The following is a 19447-nucleotide window of genomic DNA, read 5'->3' as shown; positions in this document are numbered from 1 at the left end:
TCAATGCACAGATTTGTTTAGGATAATTAGGTGGTGTTGGTCGGTGGCATATCTCTTCTAATCCGCCGACGGACTGTTTGGACGACCGACAGCCAAACAGCAGCCGAAGTTTATTAAAATCTAACTCGAGACTGAGTTTCCCTCATAACAATGTCATGGACAAAGTCGAATTTGCGCACGCAACTCTCGCTTAAGTGGGATTGGAACGCTCCCATCCATTCAAAAATCGCGCTACAAGCAATTTTTGCGCGATTTATACTCAGCTATTTTACAAAAATGACACATTGCGAAAATGAAAACCATCCTCATTATTGCCTTGGCTACGGTTTTGGCCAAATTGGCCCACTTTCACGAAAATGGCGCCTCTTTAGACGAACAATGGGAGAAGTTTAAGGTAGAAAAAACAGCTCAATTCAAACTCAGCCAACATTGTTTTCAGCAATCGTACAATAAAACCTACTACGGATATCTCGATACTTCGCGGAAATTGGCCTGGCAATCCAACTTGGAGAAAATCAAGAAGCATAATGAAGAAGCCGACAAAGGGCTGCATTCCTATTACATCAAGGAGAATGATTTAAGCGACATGGTAAGCTTTCTTGTTATATTTCCGGATTGCAAATCAAACTTTTGCGTTACTGCGTATTCAGTTTTAATGCCAGCTTTGCCTTTCGGGGAAAGTCGTCTGAGCTCCTGAAAGGAGCTTTCAAAGCTCGCATACGAAAATAAATAGGTCGTTAGTTTGCTGCTTAGAACGTTATTTTTGTAGAGTACACAGAGCTATTTGCAAAAAATGGTTAAGCTGACCAAGAGCACCCACCGCAAGGTCGACCCTGAGGTGGTGGGTGACTTGTTCGAGCTCCTCCACCACATCCCTGAAGAAGTCAACTGGGTGGAAAAAGGGTTTGAAACACCCTCATACAATCAGAAAGACTGCGGCTCTTGTTACGCCTTCAGCATTGCCAGCGTCTTACAAGCCCAAATTTTTAAACAAACCGAAAAACTGGTACCCTTGAGGTAATTATTTTATGGTGGGAACAGAAGTAAGTTTGGATTGTAGTGAGCAGCAAATCGTCGACTGTAGCGTCTCCATGGGTAATTATGGTTGCGGGGGCGGTTCACTTAGAAACACCTTGCGGTATTTGGAGAAAGCCGGGGGGTTGATGACGTACAGTGACTACCCTTACTTGGCCAGAGTACGTTTTGTTAGTTATGTATTACTTGTTTTGACTTTTTTGTAGCAACAAAGGTGTCGCTTTGATAAGCACAGAGCGATTGTAAACTTGACCACCTGGGCGGTTTTGCCCGCAAGGGATGAAAGGGCTTTGGAACTAGCTGTGGCTAAAATCGGGCCCGTGGCAGCGTCCATCAATGCAAGCCCTCACACTTTCCAACTTTACCAGTACGTAATTATTTTTTTTGTTTGCTTATTTATAAAACTATCGCAGTTCTGGTGTGTACGACGACGTGGCCTGCAGTTCAAATCACGTCAATCATGCGATGCTTATTGTGGGATACACGAAAAATGCCTGGATTTTGAAAAACTGGTGGGGGAAGCATTGGGGCGAAAAAGGCTACATGAGGCTGAGAAGGGGGAAAAACCGGTGCGGAATTGCGAACTATGCAGCTTATGCTTTAGTGTAATTGCAAAGAATGCGTATATTGGAAACCTTTTATTATTTTTATTTGAGATGACATTCAACAGTATACTGAAACATTCGTTTTTTACAAATTTAAAAAATATTATATTCAAAAACGTTAATAAATCTTTAACATTATCAAATATTTATAGTCTAATATTAATTTATTAATTGTACATGAAATTTTACATACACTGAAAGCAAGAAAACGTGTGACTCTCGTTAAGAACTAAACGAAAGTATACAAACAAGAATAAAAAACTGTTGACATGTATCATCAAATCGTTACAGAACATTGTGTTTAAATTTGAATACCCATTATGTCTCCATTAATCACAATAGAAATGAAAAACATCACTATCTTTTATATAACTACGTTACTGCACCAGACTTCCAGACTCAGTCTGACATATAATAATGTTGAAGATATTGACAAGTTTGAAAAAAGCACACAGTAATTCTTCAACTCAAGCATCAAATGATAACTGCAGCTCCAAAATAAAATAGAAGATTAGTTCGTATAAATTATATTTTGTACCTCTCCAAATTTGAAGAAATGAAAAACAACAATAAAAAATTCTAGATATAACAAGTTTAATACTCTTCTTTCTTGACAATAAATGAAAAATGGAAGAATGAATTAAAGATAAACAGCTACAAATAATGATTGTAAAAAAGTGAAAACAATACGAAAACCATTCTAGATACATGAGATTTGTTTTAAAAACAAATGTAAAAAACACTTGTACTTTCCAAATGAAAAACATCCTAGTTTAAAATAAATACTACGAGTGTTATAAAGAATAGTTAAATACACTTTGAAGACATTGCACAATCTAAAAAAGGTACCTAAATAAAATCACATATTAATATTATCTAGAATGCTTTCTTCTCACACTGCAGCGCTTGGCAAATAAGATAAGTAGATATATTGACAGGCGAATTAACAACACACCCCAACAACCTGCCAACAGCATCATCCAGTGCGCAAATACGGAACGAATTCAAAAATAGGCCGCGTTGGCACGTCGTTGGCGCAGCAAGTGAATATCGGCTAACAGCGATTTTGGCAGCAGCGTAGTGAGCAGTGGCCCACCATAACACAAAAAATAGTTACGAAAATAATAAAGCTTCCACGCATCAGATGGCACCACCGCGTTTGAACAGAGGCAGGTTAACGATTGACTAGAGTCGCAAACAGCTGCAGGCTCCATATCCCGTGACTACGCTACTGCTTGAATTTCATATATTTACAAACGTAAAGGCCTAGAATGTTGAATTTCAAAAATAAACCAGGCCATATTGATACACCGCACATCACACACACTTACATGTGCTTAGGTTGTTATATAAATCTAAGAGCTTCTTCTTTAGTACACTATCACAGTCAATTTAACCTGGTGATTAAGCAAAAACGACTTCAATTGTAAAACTGTCACTGTATATGTAAATATATTTATATGATACATTACTTTATATAAATTTGTTATAGTTTTTGGAAATTATCACCATCGTAAAATTTAAGATTACGGGAATATAAAAGTCACAGCAACTTTGAATTATCACATCACTCTCTTCAGTTAGTTGTACGTGGTGCTTGATCCTCCGATGTAGCGATCTTGGTTACTGCTGTACTTCCAGGCGAGAAGCGGATGCGCTAAGACCGTGTTCAAAGAATCGTTGTGTATCTCCAAGGAATTCGTCGCGTAGTGCAAGACCAGATCTTTCAGAGTCGGGTAAATGTTGTAGGGTTCGGCGAAGCCGAACCCCCTCTTCGTGTCGTGGATGATACAGTGGTTGACCATCTTGTTGCAAGCAATGGACAGGGCGTATTTCGAAGTGCTCGAAGTACGGATCAGGAACGTCCCGTCCGGCTGGCCGGCCAAATACTTCTCGGCATCGATTCGCCGGCAGTCCAGCATCAGCCAAGTGCGCTCGTCGTTATGTATCAGCGAGTCCACATCGCACTCTTCGCCCGACTGCGTGTTGTACTCCTCGTCCTCGCTGTTGCGGTTCAGCACCTGGTTGATCTTCGTCGGACTCACGCCGCGCTCCTGAAGCCACCTATCAAAAACAAAAAGTGTGTTTGTTGCGCAATTACGTAACTATGCAAAATTTCTGCTCATTCGGACAGGAAATCAAAGCCTACCTAATGTATTTGTCCCGTTCTTTGCGCAGACTGTGCACGACCGGCTTCAGGGCGGTCAGTTCGCGCTCAAGCGTCCGGTTGTAGGCCTCTTTCTCCTCTAAAGTCTTATCTAAGTGCTCGGAGCTCTCCTGCATCATTTTCAGTCGTTGCGTTAGTAGTTTCTCGTTGACGGTTAACCCCACGATTTCGTGCGGTTGTGCCTCTTTCTTGACTTGTGCGTGAGTGGCGATCTGTTCTTGGAACACTTTAACCAACTCTTTTAAAGCTTCAAGGGCCTGGCGTTTGGTGGAGACCTCCTGGCTTGTCTTGTTCAGATCTTCAGTCAGGCTGTCCAAGACTTTGTTCTTGTTCATGAGAGTGTTCTTGATGTCGCGTAAGTGATCCCAGAGCTTCTCCACGTCCTCCGTTTTCGCCGCTTCCTCCTCGTGGTTAAACATAGACACCGGATACAACAACTTTATATCTAAGGAGGCGTTATATTGTGATAAAGACTCGTTACGAAAATGGTTTATCAATTCCACGACCGAGTTAAAGGTGTACGGTTCGGTGAAACCGTACTTCCCGTTTTTATGGCAAATTTTAATTAGCTTGTTTGTACCACCCTTACGAAGGGTCAATGTGTACTCGCCACTTTTTGTTGACGCGTCGCGCACTAAAAACGTACCGTCCGGGGTTTCTTTCAGTTTCTCGTTGACTTCTTCCCGCTTTATGTCGCCCCAGTACCATTCCGCCTCTTGGAGCGAGAAGGCGTTCGATTTTTCCTTATCTAGTGTGCTGTTTGTTGAAATTCGGGCCGTTCCCACCGCCCGACGCGGCGGAATGGCCGGAGCTGAGGCAAATTCAGGCAACTTGACGCCCCAACTACACTTCAAAAGTAGTACTTCTAAAATCCTATTATGAGACTGAGTATTGTAGACCACTTGACTGAAAGTGAAACGAAAATAAGTCGCATAATTAAAGACAACTCACGCGGGCTTACATAATACGTTCCCAAGGTGGTCTCAGAAAAATGTGGCATAATGCCTGGATTAGAACAGTAGGGGGACTGTGATTGCCCCTGGAGTATTCCATCTGGCACATACGACACAAATGAGCCATCACAAATTTTAACGTGGAACGATGATTTTCAGGCAACTCTTCGACTAAACGTGTCAATTGGTTCGCGCAAGCTTCGTCAGTTTTAGCTTCTGAAAAGACAAATCAAACGCTTGCATTCCCACAGTCGCGACTTACTTGACGCTGTTAAAAACGCATCGTACCACTGGACAGGTACAAGAGGATCGGGTAACTCCCTAAGAAACTTTTTGATAATTCCGGCTATACAAACGGCGTTAAAATCGCTTAAATCTAAATTGGTTGAACCGTCGTTGATTTTCTCGAGCAGCTTGGCCATTTGATCAGGCGGAGGTGTGGCGCTGTAGAGATTATACAGTTCTAGAGTTTCGTCGTTCTCGGCTTTCGACTCCAATTCGTCGATGAACTTTACGAGAAAAGCGGGCGCTTCCTGCATGTCTCCGGGGAAAAACTGGAGACACAGCCCCCGACCGAAGGCGGACGTGCAAGGCGGCAGACCGGTGGCGGCACACGAGCGATGAGCCACCAGACCACAGTCCTGACAAACGAAACCCTGATGAAGCAAACCTCGCAAGTATTTGTTGCATTTTCCGCAACGTTCTAAACTGCTGAAACTATGCTGCGTCAAGTTATGCGTGTGCGCTATATCCGAATCTTGGTCGTTGCTCAACATCTTGTTCTCCTGCTTCCCCAAAAGCTCCTCAATGCACGACAGGATCGCCATTTGGTGGAACTCGTCCTTGATGCCCATATTCTGCGGAGAATTCGCGAGTTATAAAAAGAACTGCCGCACAATCCACCGGCGGCATGAACACGACCATTAAACAGAAATTTCAAAATATTCTCGAAAACTTACAGCAAAGTTATTTTGGACAAAATAAGCCTACAAGTCACTAGCTATTTATGAAGTAATACACGAAAAAAAATTATTTAAAAATGAAGCAATTTTGCAAAAATATTATGAGCCGATTTAAAAAAATCAATAAATTAAAGCGAAAATAATATGATTCTAGCATTTTTCGAGCAATTATTTAAGATTTAGCAAAAATTACAGAAAAAAAAATCACGGAAGTGGAACGAAAATTGTGTTATTTTTTCCTTTTCAGTATTTAAACACGAAGCTAAAAACTTTATTTTTACTTGAAAAATCGTCAACTTTTGATCGAAAATGTTCCTAAACTATGAATCAAAAAGAGTCTAAGATCTAGCAAAATTTCGTCAAAAATTACCCAAAAAAAAAAGTTTTTAAGGTAAAACTCGACTATGAAACGAAATTTTGTGCAACTAAATACATAAAAAAAAATAAGCAAAACTTTTTAATTTTCAAAAACCAAACACATTAAAAAATTTCCACAAATCGGGGTGAAAAAATCAATATATTAGATCGAAAATGATATGATTTTAGCATTTTTGAGTTATATTAGCACGTTTTTCATTCAAAAACGCACTTTAGAATTTAGCAAAATTACCCAAAAATCACAGAACTGAATCGAAAATAATAATGCTTTTGCCTTTTCAAATACTTAAATAACAAGTTTCTAGGCTACAAACTTAATCTTCTTTTAAACATCGTCGACTTGGGACCAAAAATATTAATTAAAAAAATTCAATAATTTTTTCTTTTTAACCGTTGTTTAACCAATTTGTGCAACGAAATTTATAAAAAAATAACCATTTTTTTTATTGAAAAAAACAATTTATGCAAAATTTCGATAAATCGAGCAAAAAAAAAAACAATAAATTAGATCGAAAATGATATGATTTTAGCATTTTCGAGTTATATTAGCACGTATTTCATTCAAAAACGCAATTATTTAAAATTTTGCAAAATTTTCGTCAAAAAATACCCAAAAAAATCACAAAATTGAATCGAAAATAACATTATTTTTGCCTTTTCAAGCGCTTAGGCAAGTTTCTACGCTACAAACTTAATTTTCGCTTAAAAAATCGTCGACTTTGGATCGAAACTATGAATTAAAAAATATCATTAATTTTTTTCAACCCTTATTTAACCAATTTGTGCAACAAAACTTAACCGTTTTTTTTTAATTATTAAAAAATCAAGAAATTTTTGGAAATTTTCGATAAATCGAGCTGTAAAATGATCCGATTTTAACATTTTTGGGTTATATTGGCACGTTTTTCGTTCGAAAATGCAATTATTAATCATTATAAATGACGATAAACTGGTGTTCCTTTGGCCTATTGTGAGTGTAATGGAGTTTAATAATTTTTTTCCAGAACATTAAATAAGTGTTTGATAAATTTTTGCCCCTTCCGCATTATATAAATTTCCCAATGAGCAAATTCGTTTGCATTAACAAAAAAGAGCCCCGTCCCGGATAACGAGTGGGTCAAAGGTTTTCGGATTAGTAGCAGTGTGCTTACAATTAATTTTTCTTTGTCCAGATGAACCAAATCAGCGCCTTTGATGTCTTTGTATCGGAAGATGTCCGAGCAGAGGTAGAGGTTGGTCGCCGCCATCCATTCCAGAACTTGGGCCGACGTCCATTCGGATATGGGCTGCAACAAAAGTGGAGGATCGCATTTTTGGCATTTTCAAGCCGGATCGGATCGGAAGTGTTTATGAAATTTTCCGGCAGTGTGTGAGGGGTGCGAACGACACCCTCGCGCTGGGGCGAAGGCAGCGGCAAGACGGGCGCATAGCAACGCGCGCCGCTTCGCCATTGGCGGACTGTTCACCTATCATCCGGCGCGACTATCAACTCCACAATCGAGAGTAGCATGGCAGTGAGTCCAAGCAGATACGGTAGATACATACACACACCGTGTAACATCAGGACGGCATACATTGCACTTTCGAGTGAAACTTTTTCAGGATCAATACCCAAGTCCCAACTAGCCCCGAGAAATTTCGACGGTCCGCCGTAATATCCAGTTAATCGTCCACATCAACGCCGACCTTGGTTTAAATTTACACCAGATTTATAACGATCTAGGCTCCGCCACCAAGTGCTAGATGGCGAAGCTGCCGCTTCCTCCACGGAACGCGAGCGAAAACCTAATCAGAACGTCAACAATACCGGTAGCTCTCGTATTTATTTATTCCAGCCGATTAGAATAGGATCGGCAATTAAAAATCGCCGTGTGTATAATAATGTAATCGCGTGACCCGTGATAATAAGGTCGAAATTCATAAAACAAATCGACCAGCCTCTTGGCTATGTATATAAATGACGCTCAATGTTAATTGTTTCGGCCAAATTACGGCCACCTCCTCAGTGACCCAGCGCCATGGTTGCCGATGGACCGATTTCGAGCGACCCGGAGCAAGATCGCGGCAAAGATGTGGCGATGCTGATGCTGAGGGGCGGGCCTCGGAAGCCTCGAGAACACGTGTGTCCTGGTGCTGTATGTGGCAACCGGCCCCTCCAACGCCGGCAACGCCGCACAGAGCTGGCAACCTTGACGGCACGTCGTCAACTCATATAGGTCATGCCGGAGTATAGCGTAACGGCCGGCCAGGTCTGGTTGACCCCACAGTCGTAATTTCGAAAAGACACTCGAGTTTGGCTTAAGCGCAGCCCGCAGGCCCGCAGCGGGCCAAAATTTCGAAAATTTTTCGATCTGCGAACTGCTACACCAAAAAACTTACCAATACACGTGCATGACCTGTGGTTTAGAAATTCGAAGCGAGAAAATTAATGTCAGGAAGTTTCCCAAAATAATAAAAATTTTCGATTGAAAGTTTTTTTATTTATTGCGTTTTTTACTGCCTATGGCACGCCCCTAACACAATGGCCGGCTTTTGAACCGGCCCGATTTTTGTTATTTTACGAACATGAAGGTATTTGCAATAAAAAACTCATAAAGTGCTTTAGAATTATACAGGGTGATGCTTTTACGGCCTACATTTCAGAACAATCGGCCATTCTGAGTTCAACTAAATTATTTTCAAAATGACTAGACTCGAACCACAATTTTGAAATTTTAAGTAACCACACATTTTTATTATTTTTATTTATCGCATTCGATAAGCCAAGGTTTGAGGAATTTTCTAGAATTTTCAAAATTGTCAACTGGCAAACTGCAGGGTAAGTACAATTTTGTTTGAGTTTTTTGAAATAGATCAACCCCATTTTCTTAATTTATGGTGACATTTACAAATAGTCACAAAAAACTGATTTTCGTGAAGTAGGCCTAGCAGTCAACAATTGTCAAACTTTAGCATTTTATTTAGTTTTTAGCTGATTCATGATCGAATAAGCAGTAAAAACAGTAATATTTAATTATCAGCCATTCCACTTTAACGGCCGAGACACTTTGCACCAATTTTTAGATTCTAATTTCAGTTTTTATGAACAGTTCAGTAGAAGTGTTTTTTTAGAGCCACACTGTTTGCAACCTACAATTGGAGCCACATATGTATAATTTGGAAATACGAGCAGCAAAATGACTCAAAAATATCTCATATTGTTATAAAATCCTGTTAATTTCAAAGCCTAATTCCAAAAATTATTTTTAAGTAAAAGGTGGACGTGTTGAAACTTTTGAAATCACGAAACCGAAGAACAAGGCAATGTGTAACGACTTCTGATTAATTTACTTTTTGTTTAAACATGACGGACGGGACAAAAAATTGTGTATGAAAATAACTTTATTCAAACCTACTTTAATTATTTAAGTTTTTAACATTAGTGGAAATAAAAAATTCTTGGTTCTGTTTAACGACGTAAAAAATAAGAGCAACATTTATGTTTGAAATTAAAAATTACGAAGATAAAAAATATTACTAATCCATTTACTTAGCGATTTCGATTTTCTCAATAACCAGGAACTAAAAAAAACACTTTTTTGAGAAAAAAATTACATACGCCAAAATATATGACAGGTAAGTTACTAAACACTGGGTAGATTTTACTCAGTTTGAACAGACGAATTCAAAAATGCAATAAAAATAGGTGGTTACCATTTAAAATTACATTTTATTTTTTTAAATGCTACATTTCTCACCATGACCTAATGACGTCATTTTATTTTTTTTAAATGACAACTGACATTTTCCATTATAGTGATAGGTAGTACAATAGATAAAATAAAAAATATTGCAAAGAGAAATAAAAAAGTCCTAAAAGTTACTGAAAATAATTTTAAGGGGTGACGTTTCTTGTTTATTTTTTGGGTTTAGGTGCCATGTTTTCATGGTGATTTTACAACACAACTCAAAAACGAATGACATCATAATCACAATGATGTCTAAATGCCAATTAAAAAAAATCGACCTGTTCGAGGATTTTGGTTCAGTCTGTATATTGAAAAAAGTCCTGCTGATCCAAAACAATACGTTAATTGGTGAAAATAAATAAAAATTTTAATTAAAGCCCGTCGTTTAATTAAGAAAACGGCGCGCATTATTCTTAATACGATGATTCCGGCTGACACATTTCGTTGCAAAAATACCAAACAAATGATACTAAAACGGCTAAAATTACAACGTTTAACCAGCAACAATGTTACATACTTGGTTACAGTTTGCGATCGAATCAAATTTCATTGTGTATATTAATACTATTTATTATTTACTAGAAAAAATTATCGCGTTGCTATTATTACCAAGTCAAAGACACTACAACTATAATATTTCGCACAAATCGTAATCGATAAAAGAAAAGTTTGGGTGTTTGGTACAGTTTTTCGCATTTTCGTAACGAAATTTATTAGAATGAGGATGTCATAATAGATGAATATGTAACTGGCTTCTAAATGTCAATGTCAGTCACATTATTGTCATTATCATATGATATTCAAATTTTGTGAAAAATGCATTTGTTATTGCATAGAGGATCGATAACTCGAAACAGACATCATGTTCGAAAATAAACCATGCAAACACAATTAAAATTTTAATTACTTCTAAAATAGAATTATACACAAAATGTGAATAATTAGGCATTTACTATTTAGCGTAAAAATTAATTAGTTTGAATATAATTACCATAAAAAGCGTTAAATGTTTTATTGATTGGGAATAGATTCAACCAAGCCAGACACAGTGGAATAAAGAGTGATTGTTCGACGACGACAGTTCAAAGTGGATGCAAATTGCATTTTAACAAGCGAATTTTCTTCTAAAAAAGAATAACCAATGCCTATTTTTTAAAGTCGCGTTTTATCTAAATGTCAATGTCAAAATTACAATGCTATTTTGAATACAAAATTTATTACATTCAGAATCTGGATTGAATATAATTGATTATGCATAGAAAAATTTACACAAAAATGTTTACGATGAGGAGGGATGCCTCCGGGTGTTCCGGGAGAAGAGCTTTTACAAGATCCCGGTTTTTGTGGGAGCTTATCTCTCTTTCCCCCTTTTCCTCCTTCACATATCAATTTTTTTCAAATTTATTCACCATAAATCATTTTTTCTCCGATAACAACTACAATTTGCGCTCATTTAAATTTTTAAGTTAATTAGACCAAACAAGGCGAGAAAAATCCAAACGCAAATAAGAAAAAGAAGAATGATAAATGGGAGAAGCGTTCGCTATGAATAAGACAGGACGGTACAACTAATTTTTATTCCTGTCAATGTGCAAAAATAACCTTGAATTCAGTACAGCTGGTTTTTGACTGTCAAATTAGTATAACATGTTTCTCTTACTTACCTCCTTTTAGATTTAGTTTCGGACAATTTTTTCGTACGAATCTATTAATAAAAGATCACTTTGCAAATTTATTGCCGTTTAATCGAAAACAAATAAAACAAGAGGTACTAATATCAATGAAACATTAATTGATAACAACTTTTATCCTTGCTAAATGAACTGCATCCAATTAAAAATGTAGCAAAAGTTGAAATTCCATGAGTCACGTTTAAATTTGCTTATTAAAAAACGATTTATCCGATAGAGATTTTATTTGTCAGTGTTACGATAAAGTTAATTAACATTTATTAAACAAATTCTTCTTTTGACTGCAATAAATGTCAGAAAAGTACACTCAAAATATAAAAATCAAAAATTGACTTGCTCTCGCACTTTCTCTAATTTACGCAATTTAAGAAATTTTTCATATCGTGAACTTTTCCTGAATTTCCTTTTGTATCTCTCTGAAACTCAATAAGACGTCAGTTTGTGGTAATATGCATTTTAATCATCGATTTGTCTCCTACACGAACAACATAATAACATTTGAACTCTCCCATGGTAAAATATGGAGGAGGATCAAATTTTCCTACCTTTCGAAATTATTAAATAGTAATCTATTTTATCTTAATGCGTTAATAACTCTGATCTAAAATTAGATTCTTTGGAGGTTAATAAAGACAATCGCCAACAATTAAATAAATACTATAGGTAACCAGATGTATCCTTCATAAACCACAAATTAGATCATTACGGTTGTTTTATCTTATCACAATGATAAACGCGTTTAAATTAAACAAGGCTTGCACCACCTTGTCTATTGTACGATATGTTTTGACTCGGATTAGAACGATTGTGAGTAAAGCTATCGATTTCGCGGAAAACCTGATAAATAATAGAAAAATCAAATGTCTCAATTTGATAGCAACTTCTTACAATTTACGCTGTTTATATTTTACTTTGTAATTCCAATGCAGCAACAGTTTTTACAAACAGGATAACCTTTTCATTACAATGTTTAATACATTGCGTACACAATTAATATCACCGGAACATATCCTTCTACAAATAACTTGAATAGTAAATTCGTGACATTTGAACGTAATTTTTCTTCAAAAATTCATAAACAAACGCCGTCCTTATTCCACTCCTGTCAGAATAAAGATTATAATATGAAATTAATGTCGTGCGGATTTTTTTAACGCTACAAAAATGAAGCATACTTTCTAAAAATATGGCGGCCCGATCATCAGATTCCAATTGTATTAATAGAATTTTCTGGTTTAAACAAAATAAAAAAATATTTCGAGCTTTCCGTACGTTCCATTTTCCCACTTCAGATGTGCCAAAAAAAGACGGCGATCACATCTGACATGTGGAAGGAAACGTTAATAAGAAATTTTTCTTAAAATATGACTGCAACCTTTCTTCCTAATAACACGTTCTAGAAATAACTCGATTATATAACATCATCCACAGCTCAGTCTTTACGTATATCCCTCCGGTGGCAACGATGGGAAAACGTACTTAAATATGGAATAATGTTAAAACGCGTGATAAAAATCGTATTTATTTGAACTGATAACGTTTTATTTAAATATTAATCTTACACACACTAAGGAATTTATCGTGATACAAATCACGTCATTTTTTCTACTTTCATTATTTTAAATGAATAGTCATCAGGTGCTAGTGCACTAGTAACCACAATAAATCTTAAGATGATAAGAACAAATCCGGATGGATTGAAATCCGAAAAAATGAGATCATGTCTCTGATGATCTCTTATCTAAATATAATGCCAATAGCAATAACCTTTCAAATGACTGCAATAATCAGAAGTTAGATTAAATTAGACAAATTCAAGACTGAAGAAGATTCTGACAAATATACGAATACGCATTTGTGTGAAAAATCGATGAAAAATATTAATTGAACGGTCGGCGCTTGGAAAACATTTTAACGGAGCTAGAAGTGAAGGGTAATTAATATGCAAATTGACTGTGTCATTTATGACGAAATTATTTAACATTATAAGTATCCGAAAATTTGTGTAAAAATGTTTTTTTTTCATATTGAAAGTAAGTACATACAGTTCTAGGGTCTTTTCTGTAGTTCGGCAATATTTTTATAGGACGTCAATTGTGAAATAGTTTAATATTATCATAATTATAAAATAATTTAAACATGAAGAGAAACTTGCTTGAAAAGTCGGACGGCGCCGGCGAGGAAATATTCGTACATTTTCGATCAGTTGATTAACATTTAATTAATGTTACCAAACTATCTCGAAGCTGTCAGTATAATATTTAACGGTGGAAAAACTACAAGATTAAGTTTGAATTAACTTCCTACCGTCTAGCTAGAACAAATTGAGACCGTTTAACGAGCACAAGGAAAAAAAATGTTGGGGGTCAACCGATAAAATTCTGTATCTATAATGTTGCAATAACATTAATTAATTCTATTTAAAAATATTCAATTCTTCTTTTGACCTCTACTCTGAACTTGACGTATACGTCAAAATGGTGACCCTGCACTACCTCTAGGAAGAGTTCCAAAGGTTGAAGAGCACAAGAATGCGACCACTTTCAGGTAACAATCAGATGAATTTCACTCAATGACTGTGATTTTTCCTCGGCAAGTTTTACATTTAGTGCCTTCGTTGACATCCAACCAGTTACGACTTCCTCTCTTTTATCTTTTGTTTGAAGCAATAAAATTAGACCTTGCCATCGGTAAGTACACGACGTGCCACAAACGCCCGGATAAATCCAAAAATTTCAAAAACCCAGTTTCTTGCAAATTCACTGAATTACTCGAAATTCTTCGAGGAATTTTGTACAAATGCGGCGAAAATTCATTAACTTAAACAACTTCTTTTTTACCAACTTAACCAAAAACGCGGGTTTATTTGGCTTTTTTAATAATTTTATTTTCACTACTTTAAGGAAGAAAGTGCACAGAAACTTCCAACAATTCAAGCTACATTGTTAATAATTATCGTAAAACAGAAAACATCACGTTGCTAACTAACTGTTGGCGTTTTAACTTTGTTTTTCCTTTTTAATTATTATTCTTAGCCACTTGTGGGCCCTGTAATGTGTGTCACTCTCGATTGACAATGCTGCCAATTTTACTACACAGTTTTGTGTTAATAATTTTTTTAAAGACAGCAAAGCGCTTACACTTCTTACAAAACTGAAGTAATTTAAACCATGAAGATAAGAAAAAAAATTTGATTCCCAACTACCGTCCCTGAACCCACCCTTCCGGTTATACGAACCCGCTTATAACGGACTATTTTTCAAGCACCGAAAATTTTTCCAAAAGCTCAATGAATTTTTACCGGTTATGGCGAACTAGATTTGAATTAAAATGTGGTGCAGTTTTTCGTTTACAACGACTACTAACTTAACATGAAACCATTTTAACCAATGAAAACGTGTTTTTTTTTTAATTTTTCCCAAATTTATTCGCCCACCAAACTATAAATATGCGGATAATGCAAGTTGAGTTATTTTCACTTCTTTTGAGCTCTGCTGCCCAACTTACAATATTTACCCATTGTTTCACGTTTTTAACAATACTTATTTATTTCGTCTTAAAAATAACTGTTTAAAATTTTTTAAAGCTCGGATATAAGGGACTGCTTTTGAGAAGTTTTCGTTGAACAATAAAATGTTTGGGTTTAGTGTGCGTGTATGTATTTACTTTTGTTCTCAGTAAGATCTCTATAAAGGGTGTTTGAAACCTGCCCAATTCAGACATTTTGCCAAAGATAAAGCAAGTAATTAATTTCGAGCCTGTGTTTGCGTATTGGCATCCTTGTCGTTGTCTTTGTGCAGGTGGAGGAATAGAGGAAATGGTGGTGGAAGGAAATAAATGTTTGGAATCAGCATTTCTTTCTTAAACAACGCAAAATAATAACACGTGAGTATAATAAGGTATATGCAAAGGAGGTGCGATTTATATATGGCAACATTGGACTTGATTAAACTCGCGGCAGTCCCATAGTTTTAGGTAGGTAATATGGTAAAATGTAATATGTAAAAGGGTTATCAGAGGAATCTGGTTAAGGTTCGGCGGCATTTATCATTGTCCGGCCCAAGGTCGGAGGATTTGGGCTACGGTGTTGGTGTCACAAAGAGCGACTTGAACGGTTGCGAAGAATCCCGTGCACGATTATCGATTTTATGGAGGGCGATTCGCCTTTGTTCCGGCCGGCGTCCTGGCCGTCAGCTGTTTGGCTTACCTTGTCGTGCTCGAGCGTCGCCGTCGTCGTGGGCACTTCCTCGTTCTTAAGACATTGGTGTTTGGCGGCGAACCTCGCGCACATGTCGTGGAAGCAGCCGAAGCAATCTGAAGAACAGAACGAACCGCACATGCAGCAGCAGGACATTTCGCAGGAGCACATCAGCGGATGGAACGAGACGATGCGAGCGCAAAAGCCGGCGCCTGGGCCGTCGACGTCCACGTCCGCATCGACGTCGGCGGCGGCGGCCTCCTTCTGCCCGGCCATCACGTTCAGCGCGCTCAGCGTGCTGTTGATCTCGCACACCATGAAGCTGTCGAGATCGACTTCAGAGCCCGGACGACTGACCCCTCGCAACATGTAATTCTCTTTGTCGATGTTGACCAGCGGCAGGAGTGCGGAGTGCTTGCAGTCCGGCACTTTCAAGCGCCGGTACATTTTACCGCTGTCGGAGGAGTCGCCCAAAGCACTGCCCTCCTGGCTTTCACGTTCCGAAACGCTCATCTTGTCATGTTACCACCGTTTGCGAATTTATCGCTTCTTAAGACAACATTAACTCACGACTACCTCGACGAAACTAGCCAGTTCTCGTTTCGGAACGTTTCTCCAACGCGCAAACGCAATGTTCGGTCTCCGCGCAAGCCCCCTTTTGCCCCGCAAAAAATAAAACTACAGCACCGACAGTGGCGCTGCCTTCAAACAGCGCACACACACAATATACAATAAATGCTTAATTATTAATTTGTTGCCCATTCTTTTCCATTTCTTCCTCATTCTCTCTTCTGGGCAAAAATCTACTTTGCAAACTTGACCAACGCCAAAAGCGCCAATTGATTTACGATTATTGAACTAACAAATTATTGCTGGATATATCTAAAAATATCATGTTTGGCGGGAAATTATCACTATTTGTTTGCTTTAAAACACCAGCATGTGACACGTGTAGTAAGATGTAAGCGGTTTGATTAATTGATATAATGTACTTATTTTTTAAGCAACTAACTAAAGTTAGATCTGCGCCCGCACGCCACTGGTGAGCGCCAGCTGCGCCGAAATCCAAAAATATCAGCACAAATCAAAATTCGTATTTAAAGTTTTATGAAAATACATCAAACTACTTATATCCAAAAGTGTGAACCGCTCAGAAATGGTTGGCGGTTCGAAGTTTGACCTTGATAAGCACGCCGTTGCAGTGAAAATACAGCGATGCCAAACTTACAACATCAATTCAGATAACCCCGAATTTGTTGTAATTTTTTTGCCGTAAGTCTCGAATGAAACATTTCTCCGCATCGTCTCGTTCCAAGTGTGCGAAACTCCAACTTTCCGTACTTACCCTTGCATTTTACGCCAACTGGGCCCTGTCCCCAAATATAGTCTCTACCTTTAACACAAAACGATCCAAATATAAATTTACACACCAAAATCGAGTCTACAAAGACTTCGTCTATTTTATATAAACTTCAAGTGTAATTTACATTAGGTGTGACCTCCATAAATATGCAAATACACGCTACTACAAGTGATGAGAAATTCAAAAGTTTACCTTGAAAATTCAAGTGTAATTTTGAAAACCTATATCTATCGCATTTCATGCAGACGTATTTACTAATTTAGATAAGTTTCCAGAAAAAACCGTCCATAATCTAAGATCAATAAACAAATGATAATCAATCCATTGGGAAAATTTTCGACAAAACGGCCCTAAAACTCCATTCATGTGGCAAAAATTAAACTTTAGACCATTGACAGATAAGACGATTTAGGACAAAAAATCGATCATAATCATCCACCGTCGAGATAAAAAACTAAACAGCAAGACAAACTCGCCAATATGCTCCAAATTTAGAATAAAACAAATAAAAACCAACTTACAATGTGTACATAAAATTGGTTTTACAAAGTAGACTCGAGTGATGTCGTGGGTGGTTTCAGTCTTCCCTTTACAATCTGAAAACAACACATGTCACTTGAAAACGCCATTATTTTCAAGTGTAAGCAAATAAATGCAAGGGGACACCACTACACGAAATGAAACACAAATTCGGAAAATTATATTCGCATAAACCAGAATTATCGGCTAGAAAATTCACTTTCTCATTTTCTGATATTTGATAGTGCGTTGCATCATCGGGTGAGTAGTCAATAATATCGCCTTCAGACCCGCTGGCAACAATAATAAATTATTTTTAATGTAATCCTTTGCAAACACTTCGTTCTTTACATCAACTCCATTCAACTGGACAGAGCTATATTAAAAAATATATTCTTATCTTTACAAGTGACTGTATTTTATTACTGTTATAGGGTTTAGTCGGAAAATTTCCCGTTTTAAATCGAACAAAAAGAAGTTTGCTTCACGTTTTACTAATATGTTTAACATTATCACAGCCGATTTATTTATATGATAACTTAGTTAGTAACTTTAGTAATTATACAATTATCACAGATAATTAAATTTGCTATTGTGATATAAATAGACTGGATAAAGATTCTAGTCAAACACGTGTGCCTCTGACAGTATGAGTTTAATTAGCACTAATCGGCAACTAGTTAAAAATTCAGCACATAAAATGATAATGAACATGTCAATATTTGGTGATATTTATTGTAGGCGTTCGTAATGATAACTCAAGTGCTATCAGAGAATAATTTCTGGTTTACGCCACCGTCCCTCTTGCATTTTTTATTTGATTACAATTAAATGAAAAACACCAAAACAAAAAATACCTGTTTCTGAAATTGCCACTCCTAGAGCGGATGGATGATGTACAGTGTTATTTACTTCAGACCCAAGCAGTTTTACACATTCCACTAGAAAAAATGTAACATTGCTCAAATTTAGTATAACGAATTGAAATATCTATTGGTGGAAATTGCACACAGGAAAGTGGGTTTCGTGCTGTATATTTGGTTGCCTAACGCAAACGAGGACAAACTTCGGAAGGGAAACTCACCAGGAACGTATCCTTCTGATCCCGTCCGTCTGTTATAAGCATACAACCATCCAGGCTTTTGAAATTCGCTGGTGGAAAAAGGACTTTGGACCGAAATCTCGAACACATCATCCTTCTGAAACTCTAGGCTTGTCGTATCGTTTGAAGGGGGTGTGAATGACTGTAAAGCCTTGTACAAAGCATAGTCCCCCATCGCAAGTAGCCACCATCAAATGCCCCAGTCGAAAAACATAACTTCTGCATAACTAACTTTCTAACCACAATTGACAAATTATTTAAAGACGATCTTGAGTAGTCATTCATGACTAAACCACTAACTTAGCACTGGTAGGAATTGTATTAGTCGCAACGTCCAAAATTTCCAATAATTCATTGTTATTTAGTTTATTAACTGCAAACCACTTTCGTCAATTCAATCCGGGGAGTCTGGACTGTTTACTAACCCACAATTATCCCCAAATTTACATCACTGCAAACGGCGCACTTTCCGAAACTTTCTTGCATCTAAGACTTATACAAATCGGACAAATGCCCCTTTTTAAATTTTAAAAAGCGTATTTACTTCGTAACAAAAACAATACTAGCAGTGGCCACAACAATGGCGTCACAGATTATCTCAAAGAGTCACTTTCTTTCGAGAGAAATGTGGTTGGCGCGAATTCATTTTCGTGAGAATCACACGTTATCGCGAGACACTGATTGTAAACATATACCTTACACTTTAGCGTAAACAATACCTCGTAGTAAATAAGGTTTTTGCGTCC

General features: G+C 37.3%; 2 protein-coding genes across 4 annotated transcripts; one reads left to right on the top strand and one right to left on the bottom strand.

Moving 5' to 3' along the window:
• Nucleotides 1–153: 153 nt before the first annotated feature.
• Nucleotides 154–1952, top strand: CtsL4 (Cathepsin L4). The gene is made up of 6 exons (XM_001814457.4): nucleotides 154–394; nucleotides 440–589; nucleotides 770–1017; nucleotides 1061–1196; nucleotides 1242–1402; nucleotides 1449–1952. Exons 1-6 carry the CDS (start codon nucleotides 293–295, stop codon nucleotides 1642–1644), a joined length of 993 nt encoding a protein of 330 aa, XP_001814509.1. The 5' UTR covers nucleotides 154–292; the 3' UTR covers nucleotides 1645–1952.
• Nucleotides 1953–2217: 265 nt separating this feature from the next.
• Pi3K21B lies at nucleotides 2218–19307 on the bottom strand. 3 transcript variants are annotated; one of them, XM_064359296.1, is made up of 11 exons: nucleotides 19127–19307; nucleotides 18684–19074; nucleotides 18457–18540; nucleotides 17602–17676; nucleotides 17063–17110; nucleotides 15727–15833; nucleotides 7252–7386; nucleotides 5023–5617; nucleotides 4769–4976; nucleotides 3790–4713; nucleotides 2218–3704 (listed from the first exon to the last, which is right to left on the bottom strand). In XM_064359296.1, the coding sequence occupies exons 2-11, from the start codon at nucleotides 18874–18876 to the stop codon at nucleotides 3221–3223; spliced, it is 2853 nt and encodes a 950-aa protein (XP_064215366.1). In that variant the 5' UTR covers nucleotides 18877–19074; nucleotides 19127–19307; the 3' UTR covers nucleotides 2218–3220. The 3 variants fall into 3 exon arrangements, with proteins under 3 accessions (XP_064215366.1, XP_064215368.1, XP_064215367.1); XM_064359298.1 differs by having other exon boundaries at nucleotides 19131–19307; XM_064359297.1 differs by having other exon boundaries at nucleotides 18684–19307.
• Between the last annotated feature and the right edge of the window lie 140 nt (nucleotides 19308–19447).

This window comes from Tribolium castaneum, chromosome 10 (assembly GCF_031307605.1).
Source record: "Tribolium castaneum strain GA2 chromosome 10, icTriCast1.1, whole genome shotgun sequence".
Taxonomy (NCBI): domain Eukaryota; kingdom Metazoa; phylum Arthropoda; class Insecta; order Coleoptera; family Tenebrionidae; genus Tribolium; species Tribolium castaneum.
This window is presented reverse-complemented; position numbering and strand designations above follow the sequence as displayed.